We start from the raw sequence: 12,012 nt of genomic DNA on the forward strand, positions 1-12,012 counted from the left end.
ATCTCCTCTCCTCCTGGCGAGTCGCCTGGATGCAAGCAAAGGCGCTGCCTTTGGGGAGGGAAACCCCGGCCCCGGCCCCGGCAGTACTGCGCAGGCGCGCAGCGGCCCCCCCGCTCCGCTCTGTGACGCCGCCGTGCGACCTCGCCGCGGCCGTTGCACATCGCGGCGCCCGCGCGGCCTCTGGAGGCGGTTGCTCTCAGTGCTGTGGCTGCCGCTGCCGGAGCGAGGGCGCGTGCCTCGCTGGGAGCCTTGCTGCGTCCCTGCTCTCGGCCCACGCCTCTGCCCCTGGCCCAGGGGCTCCGAGCCCGCGGCCCTGCAGCCCGCCGGGGCGCAGCCCCGCAGCAGCTGTCCCGGGCCGCGGCCACTGGCCGGCGCTCGGCTCCTCTGCCCCCGTGCGAGGCGGGGCCGTGTCCGCGGGGCCGTGCCCGTGCCGGGCCGTGTCCCATCCCCGCCGCAGCATGAAGAGGCTCTTCGGGCTCTTCAGCAAGGGGCAGGGGCCGCCGCCGTCGCTGTCCGGCGGCGCTTCCCTGCCCTGCGTCGGCGCCGCCTCCGAGCTCCGCGAGAAGGAGCTGGGCAAGCTGCACCGCGCGGCCGCCAGCGGCGACCTGGCGCGGGTGCGGCGGCCGTGGTCGCTGTCGAGACTCGGCATCAACAGGCGGGACAAGGCGAAGCAGTGAGGGGGGCAGTGCCGCGTGTGCCTGCGCCCGCCCGGCCGGGCTCTGGGCCGCGCCGCGAGCGTGGGGGGAAGCGCGAGGGGCGGCTGCAAGGGCCGGGCTGCAGCGGCGGTGGCGGCGGCTGCGGTGGCGGTGGCGGCGGCTGCGTCTGTGGCTGCGGTGCGGCCCCGCAGCGGCGGGTGGAGGGGGCGGCGGTGGCGCAGCTGGGAGGCTCCAGCGGGCCCTTGCTGTGAGCAGAGAGGTCTCCTTGCCTGGTGGCAGCCCGCCAGGCTCGGCTCGGCTCGGCTGAGGAGGGCGAAATGAGGGGCAGGTTTTGTGAGCGGCTTCTCCCGCAGCGTCACCTGTACTGCATGCGTGGCAGCAGCCCTTCGGAGGTGGTCGCGTGTTCCTTCGTAGCCGCATCGGCTGCGGTGGTTTGATTGGAGATGCTGGGCAGTTTGAAGGGCCACCTTTCTTCCAGGCACGGCGCGGCGCAGCAGGGCAGGGCAGGGCAGGGCCCTTCCTGGAAGGGAGGGCGGAAGGAAGGGAGGGAGTGCCGTTTTCTTCAGCTGGCGAGGGCTGTTGGAAAGGCAGCTCTGCTGCCTTGGAGAGGGCTTCCTCCGTGGTTGAGCTTGTAGGAGAAGGGTAGCTACAACTGCCGGCAAGACAGAGCGCTGCTTTGTTGCTGTGGGCATGGCAGTGTTGTGGGGGAAGGTTTCTGCTGGCTGGTTTGCTAGGTGTTACCGAGGGCGCTTTGGAGCGAGCGTGTCCTCGCGTTTGCTGCAGTAGTGAGCTCGGGGAAAGGACAGAAGGCACGAATTCCCGAAAAGCACAGCACAAAGCTGATGCGATGGTGTTCTAAAAGCCACCTCCTTAGCCTCTGGCACGCTGTTGTCACGTGAGCGATGCTGGCGAAAGCTAGAGGGTCCCTTGCTGTAGGCTTAAGGTGCCCAAGGCTTGGTCGTCCTTGCTGGGCTGTGTGTGTCGTGCTGTTGGAGGCAGTGGCCAGTTGCCTGGGCAGAGGCGTGGAGGGCAGCAGTTTCCCACCGGAAGCCTGAGGCTGTGCGGGAAGAGTCCTGTGGCTGGGCACAGGAATCCATTTGCAGGGAACGAGGCGGGGAGCTGAGTGACCGTCGTCTTCATAAATGGGTGCTGGGGTGGGGTGGGGTGGGGGGCATTTTTCCTAGCCCGCCCCAGGCTTTGGGTGTGCAACTACTGTCATGGCTGAAGGAATGAGAAACTTTTTCTAAGTTTGTTTTTTGGAACCGGAAACGGGTGGCCCTACCCACATGCCATAGGCAGGAGCGGTGTCTTCAGCTGTGTGCATGTCTGTTGGTGTTAACGTCGTATATTTAAATTTTAGGACCCCTCTGCATCTTGCTTGCGCTAACGGGCATTCAGAGGTTGTTTCCTATTTAGTAGGAAACAAGTGCAAGCTGGATCCTCGTGACAATTTCAAGAGATCGCCGCTGATGAAGGTACGTGGAGTATGTGATGCTGCTGTAGGTAGGGCTTATAAGGTATGCACTGAGCGATCCCTCCCTTGGGTGATTCTTGACCTAGGTGTGGGTGGCGATTGTGTCGTGCTTGGTGCCGAATAGGCGCCTAACGTTACCTAATCTTTGAACGCGTTATTGTTTTCCGAGGTTGGCAAGCTGTGGGAGTTGTGGCAGAGGGAAACGTAGTTGCTGGAAAGGTTTCCTTTTTTGCTGTGTTGTTTCCAGGCAGTACAGTGCCAGCAAGAAGAATGCGTTGCTATTCTGCTAGCACACGGTGCCGACCCTAATCTGGCCGATGTTAACGGCAGCACTGCCCTTCACCTCGCTGCCATTGCTCCTAACACCTCTCTAGCAGGGCAGTTACTGGAGCACAATGCCCGTATTGATGCACGGAATGAGGTAAGCGCAGAGTTTGGGTAAGGCCGCTCTTGGAAAGAAAAGGTTGCTTCACTTCTCTGTGTTTTTCTAACTGAGGGGATTTATGCTTTCAGATGGGATACACTCCCCTTGCTCTTGCTGTGTCCGAACATCACGAAGAGATGGTGGAGTTCCTGCTTAAAAAGGGAGCTGACGTGCACGCTCGAGATCAGTCTGAAAGGTGAAGGGCTTGTCCAAACAGGGCGTGGGTCTCCTGAGTATTCTTAAAGCTTGACTGATGAGAGGCGTGGGCGTGAGCCTCTAAAAGGCCTAAGTAAGTAGCCACACGGAAGCAGTTGCTTCTGCGTGACTTTGGAAAACTGATCTGCGCTTGGCTGCTGTTGCGCCTCACTGGCTGGCTTCTGCCTTCAGGACTGCCAGAAAGCATTGTGTCTGGTCGCTGCAAGGCAGAGGAGTTGCCGCTAGTTCTCCAGCATTGCTGCTGGGCAGGAGCGGGTTTTTAGAACCCAGGCACGGTTGGTAGGTAAGTGTTGTCTCGCGGGCAGCGTTGTCTCTCTGTCCTGACACTTGCTTTGACAACGGGCACGCGTTGAAACGAGAGAGGTTCCAGCTGGATGTGAGGAGAACCTTGCTGGCTGCGAGGACAGTGACGCGTCGGAACAGGTTGCCCGAGGAGGTTGTGCAGCCTCCCTCCTTGGCAGCTTTGAAGAACCGACCGAGTAAAGCTGTGAGCAACCCGGTCTGGCCTCGTAGCTGAGCGTGCTTTGGGGAGGTGTTAGGCGGAGAGACCTCCTGAGGCCCCTTCTGACCTGAGTTCTCCTGTGCTTCCGTGTAGTTGGCTCTGCTTTCCTTCTGCCTGTGGGAAAGGGGGAAGTAATTGTTTTGGGAGCAAATAGGGCTGCAAATAATGCCAGTGAGATGTCTGTATCGACCGATAGATTTCCTGTCGTCTTTTGGATGCTCTAGGACCCCTCTTATGCTTGCTGCTTCTGCTGGGGACATGAGCATGATAGAAGTTCTTCTTCGCTATGGTGCTGATCTTTCCCAGGAAGACGTTCTTGGATGGACAGCGGAGGATTGCGCTAGAACTTCTGGACGTGCTCGGTAGGTGCTTTGGGTCACCGTTAGAGTTGCTAAGTTGTCCGAACGTCCGTGTTGGTTTATGGGCATGCTTGGTAACAGCAGCAAGGTTTAATGGTGTGTGGAGACCTTTGTTGCAGCTGGGCGAAAAGGAGTCTTCTGGTACGTATTGTTCCCGTGTCAAGTGCGAATTGGGAAATTGTCCTCGACTTCCACCCAAATGCTCCGTTAGGTTTCACGTTTGTGGTGCTGAGCTCGCATCAAATTGCTCGCAATGCAAAGTCTGAAAATCAGTGTGTTTCCTTTCTTTCTGTATACAGTGTTAGTCAACACCTGGTAGACTCTGCAGTCGGGGAAAAGGCGGGAGAAGCTTCTGCAGGCGGCGCAAAGGGCGTGCCAGCGCTTAGCACGCCTCCCGGAGCAGGAGCTGCTGGCTTTGCATTGGGTGCCTGCGCTCTGGCCAGCGGAGGTAGGATCCTTAACCGTGGAGGAGCTGATGAGGAAAATCCCTACGGCCTTTTCTTTTGGTGGCTTGTATTGTTGAAGCTTACCGTGTTCACCACTGACTTCAGTGGAGGTCTCGGATGGAGTAGCGCACACAGTTTTGTAAAATGCGCTTCTGTGTTGCCGACTGGACACGTGTCTTGCAAGGCCGTGAGGGCACTTCTATAATTAGCGTGTTAGCCGTCCGTTCGGAGGGTTGCTGCCTATTGGATCCCCCATGTTTATAGATGGGGGCTTTCCTTTTTTCTTAAAAAAAAAAAAAGAAAAAAAAAGGAAAGAAAAGAAAAAGAAAAAAAATTACAAATACTGTGCAGTACCTGGCATTTTCAACCACAGGTTGGTGGAGGGGGACGGGACAAAGAGAGAATGAGAGAGAGAGAGAGAGAGAACAATCTCTGCCTGTGGTGTATGCTCGCATGTGTGGTATGAAGAGTTCAGCAGTTGAGTCATTTCTTATCCTGTTCAGCCCGCGCCAGCATTTGCTAACTGTCTGCTCACATAGCATCTTGGCGCCATGCTAGTTTTTCAGTTAGGAATGTTAGAAGGAAATATGAGGACAGTGTTGAATTTGCTTGCTTACTTAGTTTGGGGGAGGGGGGGAGAATTCAGTATGATGAGAAAAATCAGTGGTTTGGGGCATACTTTTGTTCGTGCTGTCTCGCCTGAATGTTCCACTCCAGTGTGGCCTGTAGAACTGTCCGTGTTACACGCTTGTAGGCCTTGTTGACGTTGGAAGGTCTGACATGCTAAGAATTAATCATGTCAATTAATATTTGAACAGTGAGAGACGACGTTTCCCACGGATACTTTGCAAGGTGAGACTTGAACAATACCTTTTCCCAAATCCTTTAACCTGCCTAAAAAGAGGAAAGATTGGAGAGACAGGGTCCTTCTTGCCTTTGCTTTTCAAGAATGTTGGAGGAAGAGGAGAGTGATGACAGCTGTCCTGCTTCTGAGGAAGAAAACCACAGTTCAGCTGCCAAGGTAAAGTGCCTCAACAGGCAATGCTTGCCATGGGACGCCTCATTTGCAGGAAAGACCTGTCTGGACTTCAGTCTCCAGGCAGGTGGTTTTCTCCTGCAGAGCGGTCTCCTGCCTGCCACCCTTTCTGCTGCTGTGAGCTGTTTCCTCAAAGACTTGTAGCCGTGGCAGAGCATGCAGCAGCCTTGTGGTCGGGGGGGTGAAAGAGCAGTAGGTGACAAGATAAATGGCCACGTGGTTTTCTTCCTGTGAGTCAGATCTCGAGACCATAAAAGTTGATCAGCTCCTGGGTTGCCTATTCTTTTGTCCTCCAGAGCTTGCTCTTTGTTTCCAGTGACTTTGGCAATAGAATTCTGACTGATATGGAGGAAGGGCGTTTATTGTTCAAAATCTGCTGAAATGCTTCATCCCCTGGCTCTCCTTTCCTCCTTGTCAGGTTCCTCAAGTGTGCTTGGTGGGGAGTTGCTCAAGCGGGTCTTTTTTTCTCATGCCGGATGCGGATGACATTCCAGGCTTGCATGTGATCTCACGCTGCCTGTTTCAACTCTGTGGGGGGTTTTTTTGTTTTTTTTGGTTTTTTTTTCCCCAGTTGCGGTGTATGGCGTTGGGACTGCGCTGTGATGAAGACTGCAAGTGTGGTGCTGGAACCCAGGCTGTACTGCTGGAGATGCAGGCATGTTTGATTTTTAAGCTGGTTCCGGTTTTTTTTCAGTGACCTTTGAGAGATTGTCGCAAATGTTGCTGCAGTAGCTCTTCAGAGACATAGTAAGATGTGATTGTGGTTTGAAGAGTGAAAGCAAGGAAAGAGAAGGAGGTTTGACTAAGGTTGTTTGAGAAGCAGGCAGCTGTTGGTTTTCCTTGGCGCAAAGGAGGGGGAAAGGGTGCGTGCGCTCCTGGATGTTGTAACGTAGGTGAAGCCAGGGTCAGCCTGTGTGCAGGCAGTGCTTCTCAGGAGCTTTGCAGAAGCAGAGCCGGGCGTTTGTGACGTTAGGTATTGCTGTCTACTCAAAGACGTTCCCGAGGAAAAACTGCAGGCCTGGTAGAAGAGAAGTGAGAACGTTTCCCTGTGTGGGTACAGAGGAGAGAAGTACTTTGCAAGGTGTCACCTGCCTGTGCAGAGGCTGCTTGTTTCTGTTCTTTCCAACGCTTTTGGCTGGCCTCTTTTAGGAAGAATCACCTGAACGGAAGGGAGAGGAGGCTACTGGTGGTCCTCAAGTTGCGGATGCTGCAGAAGCCCCTGCTGGTGTGAGAGGTGAGTTAATAAACATTGATCCGCTTTGTTTCTTTGCTAGTTGTGCCGAGTCAATGACCGGAAATGGTGATCTGCTTGTGAGACGGTACGGCACCCCCTTTTGCCCTTGCCAGCAAATGCCAGGGGGGAAGGTTGAGGGTAGCGAGTGTCAGTTGAGGGAGCTGTTTTGTGGTAGTGCTAGGTAAGGAGCGTTGTTTCCTGGTGACTTGCTGCACATGTGAGGATGTTTTGGCTAGCGCTTTGAGGGTTCCTCCTCTACCGTGCAAAGTGCTCGTGAGTGCCAAACTCTGGAGCCCTAGTTTGGAGGGGAGATGCCCCCGAAACCTCCCTACTCCATGACTCCGGCCTGCCTGAGCCTGGTTTGCATGCTACCCGACCATCTGTTGGGCGTTTGTTGTAGCCGTGTGAGCTGCCGTGCTGGGCTTGGGCATCTTCTGCTGCAGAGAAGGCCACGGGAAGTGGCGAGAACACGGCAGTGCGGCTGGGGCTGAACAACACGGCTTTGTTTTTCCTCTGTAGTTGAACTGTTCTCCGTCTCTTGGCTGCAGGGCTTGCCTGATGGAGGAGAACAGCAGAGTGAAAGAAGGACTCATGGCATGTCGTTTCTTACTTCCTTTGTAGGTGTTACGTCAGCAGCAGGAGTGGAGCGGGAGGAAGACAGCGACTCTCCCTGGGACTCCGAGGTGCTTTCAGTGAGGAGCGCAGCAGGGTCCCCGTGGGGGGGAGCGCTCGGGAGCTTGCTTTGGACATGGGCCCCATCAGTGGCCCTTCCAAGGCCCCAAGGCCCCAGGGCCCGGGACACAGCGCAGGCCATCATGCAGCTACAGGATTTGAGGGATGCTGCTGAGGAAAGAAGCCATCTCTCGGGCACCCAACAGGACAAGAAGAGTTACTTTGCCTTGAAAAATGCCTGTCAGTTATTCTCGTGCACTTGCAGTGACTGGCCCCACACCACACTCATTTTTCCTTTCCAAAATGCAGGTGTGGGCAGCAAGCAGCACGACACCCACACATGATGACCCCAGCGCTGGGGGGCTTCTGCCACGTCAGCATGAGCAGGACACAAAAGGCATCTCTGGGAGTCACCGTGGCCCTCGCCACCTCCCTCCCAGGTCCAGGAGAGCTGCAGAGCTCCTCCAAGCCCTCCCTGCACACTCCCCCAGACAGCCGGGAGCTGCCTGGCACAAAGCCTTCCTGGCGGTGGGCGAGGGGAGGGAGCTGCTGGCGCCCAGCTCTGGGCTCCAGGGAACAGGCCAGGGCTCGGAGCGGGGAGCTGGCAGCAGGCTCCCGCGAGGCTGCTGCTGGCAGCGCAGCCCCAGCCTGGTCCTTGCCCTGGGGACGTGTGCTGGTGGGAAGGGCCTGGCCAGGAGGGAGCCACGTGCCTGGGGAGGCAGCAGCAGCAGCATTGCCCAGCTCAGTGCAGGAGGGCAGAGCAGGGGCTGCTCTTGCGCTGACTTCAGGAAGGCACCACGCTGTCTCCCGCAAGGTCTTTCTATTGTTTTTATTATTTCTTTTTTTAGGGAAAGCTGATTGAGTGTTTTCAACCGTAACTGTTTGCTCTCTTCCGAGTATGTTGTTGAGCAAAGAATGCTCTGTGGTGCCAGTTGTTTTTCCCAGGGGGAGGGGGGGCCTTCTTCAACAAACGGTGCTTTGACAGAGGTCTCCTGCTGTCGTTTCTTTTGTGGCTGTGCCATTCGGAGCGCTCCACTCTATGCTGTTTTCATTCTTTCCCTCTTGCCTGTGGGGTAACGCTTGAAAGCGCACAGTTCACCAGCTTAGTTGACTCCCAGTACAAGGTTGCAACACGTGTTTAGTCTGCTCTTCCGTGTGTTGTGAGATATGTGGTGCATCTCTTGGATTTTCATCTGTGATAAGGACTGAAATGAGAAATACAAGCTTAACCATGGAAATGAGAACTATCATGAGAACTCAGTCTCAGCTGAAGAGCTATATAGGAGGCTTTGCTGAGCTTCTTAATGCTTGTGTAAACTCAGCCAACGCTGTGGCTTTCTTGGCTTTGGATTCAGTAGCAGACGGGTGCACAGTTTGAAAGCGGCCATCCCTAAAAAGGCACTTGGGAGTTTGGAAAGGGAGGAATTGGCTGGCTGATTGGTTGTGTGTACAAAATATCCTTCTTGCACTTTTATGCATGAGCAAGACTTTTGTCATTGTGTGCTAGTCGAGCAGTCTGTCCTTACTTGCTCCAATCTGGCTTGGAAAGGACTAGCAAAACAAGGGTTTACTGAAGCCTGCAGAGTAATGCTACAATCTGAGGGAAAAGGGTGGTTTCTGAATTTTGTGAACCCAGCCTCAAGCAAGAAGGAGGTGCTATTGCAGATCAGAGTATTTTATGCTAATACGCCCATGGTTTCTTTGCCTTCCTTAAGCAGACTTGGATGCCAGCAGCCCTTTTGCAGCGAGTCAGACGCCCAGCATGGACTTCTGATTGCCTGAACTCCCATGTAGTGACATCCATTTGCCCTTGTGTTGTCAGCTCCGTTCCCTTTGAAGCTCACCACCTTCAAGTTCTTCCAGGCTCCTGTGTTAGGTGCCTTAGTGTGGAGAATGCCTGCTGCGGTGAGGTTAAAGCTCAGTGTTGTGAGGGCTGCAGCCTGATGTGGGAGAGGAGGCTCTTGCTGTTCTTGTGTTCGTTCCTCAGCCGTTTCCTTGTGTTTGCTAGCGCTCATGTTTTCTGTCAGCTTCCTCTCTTGCACCTGTCAGCACTGATATGAAAACAGATTGAAACAACCCTGCCCTTCCAAATTAGGACTCTGAAAGGAAAAAAAAATCCCAGGCTGCTGTTGCTAACTGAGCAGCAAACTGAGGAAGCCAGTGATCCGGTGCTCCAAAGCACTCCTGCTGTTTCCAAGCTGTAGCTTGACAGGCTTTGCAAGGCCTTGTTTCAGCTGACTGCTGCGCACAGGTGGTTGTGCTGAGGACTTTGTCTCCTGAGCCCTTTCCCCTGTACCTGTGCTTTTTGCAGGAATGGCGAGAGGGGTCCTTGCTGCATTGGAGGAAGGCAAACCAGAGGAGATGATGAGCAGTGCTGTCAACCTCAGGGTCACCTGTGAGCACATCCACAGGCTAAAGGAGCTTGGCTGGCTGAAGGGTGAGGTAAAACTTGCTGCAGCGCAGTGGTGTTCTCCACCAGTATATATTGAAAAATACCCCTTGAGGGTGTATGTGAGTTTTCTTTTCCCAATTCGTTGCTGACCCCCCCTCCCACTGCAGATCTCCAAAGTATCTGTGTTCAGGTTCTGTTTTTCAGCCTCGAAGGGCGCAGTATTTCTGAAAGCACCTGTCCTTCTTGTCTGGTGCTGCTTCCTGGAGTTAGTCCTACTCAAGTCCAGATTGACTGGAGTGGGTGACAAGTGTTCCTAGCAAACTCTGAAGCGGTAACCATGCGCTAACGTCTGGGAAGAGAAGCTGCGCCTGGAGTTCTCTCAGGCAGCTGCCTGCTGCAGGGTGGCCAGCAGAGAAGTGTTGGTGTACTTTTCCTTTGGTAAAGCAGTGTTGCATTTTTCACCTCAAGCTTTCTTTTTGTTATACAGATCACCAATTGCTATGTGAATCTTGTGGTGTAAAGAAAGAAGAAGGAAGGCTAGCCAGTGGTTCATGCTTTGGGTACTTTGTTCTATCGCAAACTAATTTGTGGGGGCTCCGGAGCAGTAGGAAGATGGAGGGGAGGAGTATACGTCTTCCAAGAGGACCGCATCTTAGTGCCCATTCACTTGAGAACGCCCTGGGCACTGGTGGTGAGTCAAACTGGCTTTTCTTTAGAGTTGGGTGAGGAGCACCAGCAAGTAAGGATAGTCCATTTTGGTTTTATTGTGTGCAGCCCAAGGCTGTGCTGTGTCTCCTTTAACAAGTGTATCTTAATAACGGGTCAGAAAGAAGGCCAGGAAATGCTTTGATGCAGTGGGACCAAAAGGCAGCAAGCTTTGTGAAGCTTTGCTGTAAGTAACTGCTCAGTCAGTGCTTTTCTGCTTTGACTCACCAGAAGGATTTGTCAGGTTCTCTCTGTTTAACGCAGGATTAGATGTTGTTGCTTTTCTCTTAGTAGATGCAGACCGTCAATCTTTGTGATTGACTTGCTGCAAGTTGGAGGGAATGGGACCCGAGTTATTGATCTCGCGTGGCATTGTGCCCTCCGTGCGGGGTCTTGGATGCCGGGGTTCTGCCACCTTCCCAGTATATTCAGAGCCACAACTTTGCTGTCAAATCCATGGTAGCCTCTGGCACAAATGTGCTAACTTTACAGAGCAATCAGTAAAGCTAGGCTTTTGAGCAGAGGGAAGAATGTCAAGGAAGTGCTTCCTAGTAGCAGCCTGAGTGTAAGAGGAAGCGTGCTATCCATGGGAGGCATTGCGTTCTTCCAAGAGCTTTGTAACTGCTCCTGGCCCCCGCTCTCCCCACTTCAAGAGCTTCCAAATTATTGCAGCTCTTCAGCGTTAGCAAACATTTCTGCGTGTGTTAGCTGGCATAGCACAAATCTCTAGCTGAGCTGACACCCTTAGACGTCTTGGCCCCTGATGCAGAGGTAGTGAAGATGATTACTCCAACAGCTTTAGAGAGCAGGAGCAGAGGGGCCACTGGGTTGAACGAGATGTTGTTTCAGCCTGGTACTCTCTTGGCTAGTGTTGAACAGCAGCTGTCGAGGAAGCAGGACCAGAAGAGGGCAGTATATAGTGACTTTTTTTTTTCTCCTTAGAGTATTCTTCCAGCAGGCTGTGACAGACCTGGGAGCTTCATCAGGCAGAGGTAGTAGCCCGATGGCCTTGGCTGAATTTGTTCTTCCAGAGGTGCACCCAGTCTTTGGGCTGAAGGCCTACCATGAGTCCTTGGAAGGGCCTAATGCAATTTCTTGCTTGGGTTCTCTGTTCCTTTTCTAATACCGTTTGCTCTGCTTCTTTTGACCTCTGCAGAGCAAGGAGCATGTCTTTTCCTGGCCATCTCTGTTTGAGTGGTTGGGTCTTCTTGACCAATAACCATTAGGTCACAGCCTGTCGCTATGCATGTAAAGTTAAGATTTGGGGGTTTTCTCCCCCAGATGCTTTACTTGTCCTGCAGTGACTATCCTCGGACACTTTATTGCCCAGCCAGGCAGTGTCCTTTGATTCTTTCTGTTGGCCTACCATACGGAGATGAGTGAGTGGGTTTTTTTGTGTTTGTGTTTTGTTTTAAGCAGCTGGAGTCACGTGTATGTGAGCATTACTTGGCTTGGAAAGGGGAATGGAATTCCTCCTCGTAAGGCCTGAACCCGTACTAATGAGCGCAAGCCATTAGAGAAGGGCCAAAGGCATCTCGTCCTGTTCTTAATGGACCAGTTGAGAGGGCAAGTGGGCCAGGCAGCCAAGAGAGAGGCAAATTCTCCCTCTCTTTTCCATTCATTAGGAGATTCCACGACACCTGAACGGAAGTGCCTGTGGGGATTTTTCTGTGCATGTAGGCAGATTGTGTGTCCAGAGACAAAGCAGGTGAAGGAAAGCAGAGACTCGCAGAGGTGAGTGCAGCTCCTCATCAGCTGCAGATGTCTTGCCCAAATGGCAGAAGTGGGGAAGTGGTGTAGGTGTGAAGTGTCTGGGGCAGGGGCTGGGGTTTTGCAGCTCTCTGCATATTTGGTGTGTAGGACGAGGGCTGGGACTTCCAGAGGCCTCTGCAGGTC

General features: G+C 53.9%; 1 protein-coding gene across 1 annotated transcript; it reads left to right on the forward strand.

Annotated features, from left to right (window-relative positions):
* The first annotated feature begins 458 nt into the window (after positions 1-458).
* Positions 459-6,755, forward strand: LOC136996623 (ankyrin repeat domain-containing protein 7-like). Its single transcript, XM_067317511.1, has 9 exons — positions 459-673; positions 2,017-2,131; positions 2,378-2,551; positions 2,644-2,750; positions 3,497-3,634; positions 3,931-4,216; positions 5,685-5,768; positions 6,263-6,347; positions 6,748-6,755. The coding sequence occupies exons 1-9, from the start codon at positions 459-461 to the stop codon at positions 6,753-6,755; spliced, it is 1,212 nt and encodes a 403-aa protein (XP_067173612.1).
* The last annotated feature ends 5,257 nt before the right edge of the window (positions 6,756-12,012 follow it).

The sequence above is a fragment of the Apteryx mantelli genome, unplaced genomic scaffold, assembly GCF_036417845.1.
Source record: "Apteryx mantelli isolate bAptMan1 unplaced genomic scaffold, bAptMan1.hap1 HAP1_SCAFFOLD_62, whole genome shotgun sequence".
NCBI lineage: Eukaryota > Metazoa > Chordata > Aves > Apterygiformes > Apterygidae > Apteryx > Apteryx mantelli.

Coding starts and splice junctions, on each gene's coding strand:
- LOC136996623 (XM_067317511.1), top strand. CDS start 459: ATGAAGAGGCTCTTCGGGCTCTTCAGCAAGGGGCAGGGGCCGCCGCCG. Junction 4,217..5,684: donor GGAGTAGCGCACACAGTTTT/GTAAAATGCGCT, acceptor TTTTTTCCCCAG/TTGCGGTGTATGGCGTTGGG. Junction 5,769..6,262: donor CTGTACTGCTGGAGATGCAG/GCATGTTTGATT, acceptor GGCCTCTTTTAG/GAAGAATCACCTGAACGGAA.